Source organism: Centruroides sculpturatus, unplaced genomic scaffold, assembly GCF_000671375.1.
Source record: "Centruroides sculpturatus isolate CEXI.00-Female unplaced genomic scaffold, Cexi_2.0 scaffold89, whole genome shotgun sequence".
Taxonomy (NCBI): Eukaryota; Metazoa; Arthropoda; class Arachnida; order Scorpiones; family Buthidae; genus Centruroides; species Centruroides sculpturatus.
This window is the reverse complement of record NW_019384460.1, coordinates 1156002-1161348: the sequence shown is the minus strand read 5'-3', so window position 1 is coordinate 1161348 and position 5347 is coordinate 1156002. Positions and strand designations below refer to the sequence as shown.

Below are 5347 nucleotides of genomic sequence, written 5' to 3'. Positions count from 1 at the left end.
AAATTATCTTGTAAAAAATAATATAATAGCCTACCCGGTTAAGCTAATCAGTAATCACAGTATTTTTTCTAATCATTTGGTATTCATTGTTCATTTAATAAAAGTAAAAAAGGATTTTACTTGTTACAACATGGNATAAAAAAATAATTTTTAACGATACAATAGTCTTTGTTAGGCTTAACATCGACGAAAATTCAACGCGAAGCGACACGCAACGGATAAAAATTTCGACATCGGATACGTTAAACTATTTTTTCGTACGTAAATCAGTTATCCGAAATATCAGTTATCCGGACAACCCCAGTCCCCAATTGATTCGGAAAATCGACGCTCTACTGTATTATGTCGTGTAAATTATATGCAATACTTCACTAATAACAATACATTTCGCATAATCAAAATGAACTCACTCTTTATTATCAATTTTTGCGCATAATTTCTATAACTTCACCATATTTCCGATATTGTTTATACAGTAGAGCGTCGTTTATCCAAATCAATTGGGGACTGGGGTGATTCGGATAACGAATCATGTACGAAAAAATATATTAATTTATCTCATGTTGAAATTTCTCTCCGTTGCGTGTCGCTTCACGTTGAATTTTCGTCGATGTTAAGCCTAACGAAGACTATTGTATCGTTAAAAATTATTTTTTTATTTTGTACAAACAAAATAAATATATTGAAAAATATAAAAACAATAAAAAATTATACTTCAGATGTTAATTTAGTATCAAAAACGTAAAATATTTAAGTAACCCAAGAAATAGCCGAAGATTGCAGCGCCACAGCACTAGCGAATATTTAAATTTCCGGACTGGAATGCTTTCCGATAACGGACGTTTCGGATAACCAGCTTTCGGATAAACGACGCTCTACTGTACTTTTTAGCATTGGCGTCACAAAATTCGAATTACATTTATTATTTCCTTTATATTCAATAACTAGCTGCAAGAACCCGCTTCGCTGATTTTATTTGTTCGTACATTTGTATGTAATATAGTTTTTTTATATACATATAAAACACTGTTTTTCTAAGTAATCTAGAATCTAGCTGCAAGGACCCGTTTTGCTGGGTTTTTAAAAAGTAACGATAGTGAAGATTAAGATAATTACATTCAAGCTAATCTTACTCGTTTTCACAGAATGCAAGAATTAGGTCCCCCATTTTCAGACTAATTAGAGACCTGGTTCCGATTCTATTTCTGAACGTTTCCTGTTCACGTCCAGTCAAACGAACTATTTTCAACGTTTCTGGAACGTTTACAATCGTTCTATTATCGAACCAATATTCGAATTTTATGTTCGAATTTAATTCGAATATTGTTCGAATTTGTTCGAACAAATTAGAACAAATTCAAACAAAACATTCGAAATAGAAAGCCACTTTCAACTACTTTCAAGTCCATATCTCCCGCACCCTTATAGCTATCGAGACGCAACCACCCCTATGCACGAATAGAGACTTGGGGCTACCACCACATACAAACACCATTCACGTGCGATGTGTAGTTTTGGCGAAAAAGTGAAATATAGGGACATACATGTCCATTTATATATATATATTTATATTTATATATATAGATATAGATAAAGTATAGAGATGTCGCAGTAAACATGGCGACAATCCTTGTAATATTGCTATAAACCATTCTTTTCATCGATTTACGTTGAAAGTCAACATTTAAGATTGATTTTCCCTCGAGTATGACTCGTATTAACGACTTCAAATATGAACAGACAGGAATGATACTACAATTAATAAAAATAAATAATCGAAAATTATATTTATTGTTACGTTACATAATACTTGTAACATTAATAACTGATTTTTCAATTTTTCAAAATTAATACGCGAGATTATCAGTTTTCTTCTATCAGTGTTTTTTTTTTTTTTTTTTTTTAATGATTTGCGAAACGATAAATCACTTTTCAATAGCATAATAGAATTAAAATTAAGCTCAAACCATTAGCAAAATTCCCATTATTATAATGATACCGGTGAAATGTTCATTATATTTATTACATTTATTAATTATAGATAATCATTATATTAAGAAGTGACGTTGAAGTGTCTACTTAACGTCACTTCTCCATTTATATTCAGTATTTCAGCAACCATAGTTATTGTTTTATAAGATCTACCGCTGAGAATGATGAGAATTGCTCAACATGAAACGAACTATTTTCAATTTGATCAATTTTCTGGAACATTTACAGTCGTTCTATAATCGATGCAATGTGCAATAACAAATTCGAATTTAAAACAGTTCGATCATTTGGTTAAAAAATCTAAAATATTTTAATAATTAATAATGAATTAATTTGGTTTATTCTGCAGAAATAAATGCAAGCTCTCAAATACAACTCAGGCACGCAATGACTTGCGTAAGTATTTATTACGTAAACGTTCTAAAAGTACTGTACAGGTCTTATGCAATCAATACTTATATCTGTGAATAAGCAGAAACCTTTTATTCTAAAGCTGACATTTAGTTGGTTTCTACAGAAATATTGCAATTACTTTTAATTCCGTTACTAATTTTATTTTTGTCAAATAATAGCCTGCTCAAAAGTATGAGAAGAATCGTCTCGAGCGCTAGCGTTACAGATCTAAATTTTAAAAAGGAAATATGTCTACCGTGTTTTCTCTCTTCGTTTACTTCGATGTCTATGATCTACGGTTGGGAATTTTTTACGCCTTGCTCCTGTGTCTTAAACACTGATGTTTATTGGCGTAAAATTTCGAAGCTTTACGTCATATTTCTTGAATGTGTTTACTGGGTACATTCAATTGTCCTTCTCTGCATGATAATTCCTTACATATCAGATTTAATGCCTTGCTTTGCCTCGTACTCGATATACGAGTATGACATATTTATCAGAATAATAATTGCGACTATTTTCTTGGCCTTGGCAGTAATATTCAGCATTGTTAAGAAAGTCAAACTAAATTCGAAAATTCAATTGAAAGAGTCATATCGTTTTCCTAAAAATCAATTATGTGTTATTATCGATTATGTACGGCTTCTTGCAGTAATTGCGACTACTGTTTTTACGATATCCCTTCAATTCATAATAAATTTTCTATTTTATCCTGCTATAGAGAAAGCAAAGTCCTTTAAATATGAACCCCTTTTCTGCTGTATTGAAGTGGGAATCGCGGTTAATGTAATGATTGGTGGTTTTATATATCTGTATTTCTTTGTTGTTTTGCTTTTACTTACTTTAATGAATGCATTCGAAAATGTATCAGAAGATTTGTATTTACTGAATAAGGGAAATTTGAATTTGCATTCGGAATTGGAACGAATTATGGCACAACACGATGAACTTTGGCGCTTTATCGATCAGCTCAACGGACCATTCAATTACATATTAACAATTCTATACGGCATTTTATTATCAGAAACAAGTCTACTGTACTTTGCTCTCATCTTTTCGAAAATGAAATTTGCGTTGAAACTGATATTTTCTTCACTCTGTCTTAGCTTCACTTTCCTTTGTATCGTAACCGGATTCCTGTTTTCTGCTTTTACATCTACTGTAACGTATTTCTTTTGAAAATTCCACTATTTTCTATATTTACAGACCTCTAAATGTGTTGTTTCTTTTTTCAGATGCAAACGTCCTTTCAAGATATCAGAAGATTTGCTGGCTGCGATCTCAAATTGGAACAAAAATTGAAGGTTTAACATTTAAAATCTATTGTTATTGAGAAAAACATTTATTATGTTTATACGTACTGTAAGTTATTTTAATACTTTAATGGAAATAACTTTTTAGATTCTAAACTTTATGAAAAGATTTGGTAAAGAATCCCTGTGTTTGACATTTAGAAATTACTTTAACGTTACAAAAAAGTTTCCAATAAAAGTAAGTTTTGAAATTTATTTTACTTGTGTTGTTTTTAAAATTACAATAATAATAACTGAATCCATCCTTTAAATATTACAGATGGGAAGTTCTTTACACTCCATATTTTCTGGTCTTTTGAATTTAAAGAATGTTTCGTAGATAAAATTTAACAAGCATGTTAAAAAACCATGGTGACAAACTCATACAAAAAGACATGGAAAACATAGAACGTATCCGAGTTTTATTTTCTTCGAATCAATAGTCGATAGAGATGAAGAGGTAACTCCAGAAATAAAGAAACTTACACTAGGACAAAGTGCGATGCTAAGCATAGAAAAAACTTTTATGCGGCAAAATTATTCAGATAGTAATTAACGCAAACTTGTCCTGAGTATTTTTTCCACAGTCACGTAAGCAGCAGTGGTTTGGAAAGCTTTGATCACGAAATTAAAATTACAAATAATTTTATAAATTAAGATTGCAAATAAAAATTTGTTAAATGAAATTATTTCAAATCAAAAAATTAATTTTTTGATCACAAATATTAATTAAATTAATATTATTTTAACAATAAGGCAAAGTTTCTGTATTAAATGTTATTATAAATTTGAATTAAATTAATTTTATTTTAACAATAACGCAAAATTTGCGTATTTATCATTAAATGTTTTTATAAAAATAATTTAAATTAATATTATTTTAACAATAGAGCAAAGTTTCTGTATTAAGTGCATTTATAAATTTGGATTAAATTAATATTATTTTAACAATAAGGCAAAGTTTCTGTATTAAGTAAGTAAGTAAGTAAGTAATCTTTATTGGCGTAGAAGGCTTTCGCCTGTTACAAGGCGTTTTAATTTTGAATAAACGCATATTAACATTTCATATAATAATTATTTAACAATATTAGTATTTATCATTTATTAATCAATATATTTATATTACTATTTTGTCATAATTATTATTTAACTAGTTGTTTGACGTAGTTATATATCTTATAAATCGTGTTAACATCAGCTCTATCTAATGTCTTGTACATTTCCTGCTCATTAATACATTTAGTCAGTGGCTCAATCTGGAGCCTTTGTAGTTTATCTTTTTCGTCACAATTTTCGCATAAAATATGAATTTTAGATAAATTTTTTGTACAATTCGGACATTTAGATTGGGTATAATCTATATATTTGTCATTTATAATTATTTCATTTTTATTTAACCTAATCTGCATAAAAAACTTTTTAATATTGAAAGCTATATTTGTCAATATATAGTTGTTATTTACTGGATAATTTAGAATTGTTGTATACCAGCTTGTATTTTCTCGTTTTTGTATATCTTCAATGTCTTGGACAATAGAGTATTCCATAACTTTATGTATTATTTCTTTACTATACTGCTCTATATCATACGTACAATCCATAAACAGTTTAATAGAAATACCATATTTATTTATTATCTTCGATAGCTGAATTGTCCAACTTCGTCTTAT

The 5347-nt window shown here is 29.0% G+C and overlaps 1 protein-coding gene across 1 annotated transcript; it reads left to right on the top strand.

The window, feature by feature from the left end:
• Positions 1 to 3375: 3375 nt before the first annotated feature.
• LOC111620819 lies at positions 3376 to 4363 on the top strand. Its single transcript, XM_023362811.1, has 4 exons — positions 3376 to 3546; positions 3621 to 3689; positions 3787 to 3876; positions 3958 to 4363. Exons 1-4 carry the CDS (start codon positions 3448 to 3450, stop codon positions 4015 to 4017), a joined length of 318 nt encoding a protein of 105 aa, XP_023218579.1. The 5' UTR covers positions 3376 to 3447; the 3' UTR covers positions 4018 to 4363.
• The last annotated feature ends 984 nt before the right edge of the window (positions 4364 to 5347 follow it).

What these genes read in the sequence shown, in the direction of transcription:
- LOC111620819 (XM_023362811.1), top strand. Translation starts at nt 3,448, where the DNA reads ATGAAATTTGCGTTGAAACTGATATTTTCTTCACTCTGTCTTAGCTTC. An exon ending in TTTCTGCTTTTACATCTACT is followed by an intron (nt 3,547 to 3,620) that starts GTAACGTATTTC and finishes TTCTTTTTTCAG; the next exon opens with ATGCAAACGTCCTTTCAAGA. An exon ending in CAAAAAAGTTTCCAATAAAA is followed by an intron (nt 3,877 to 3,957) that starts GTAAGTTTTGAA and finishes TAAATATTACAG; the next exon opens with ATGGGAAGTTCTTTACACTC.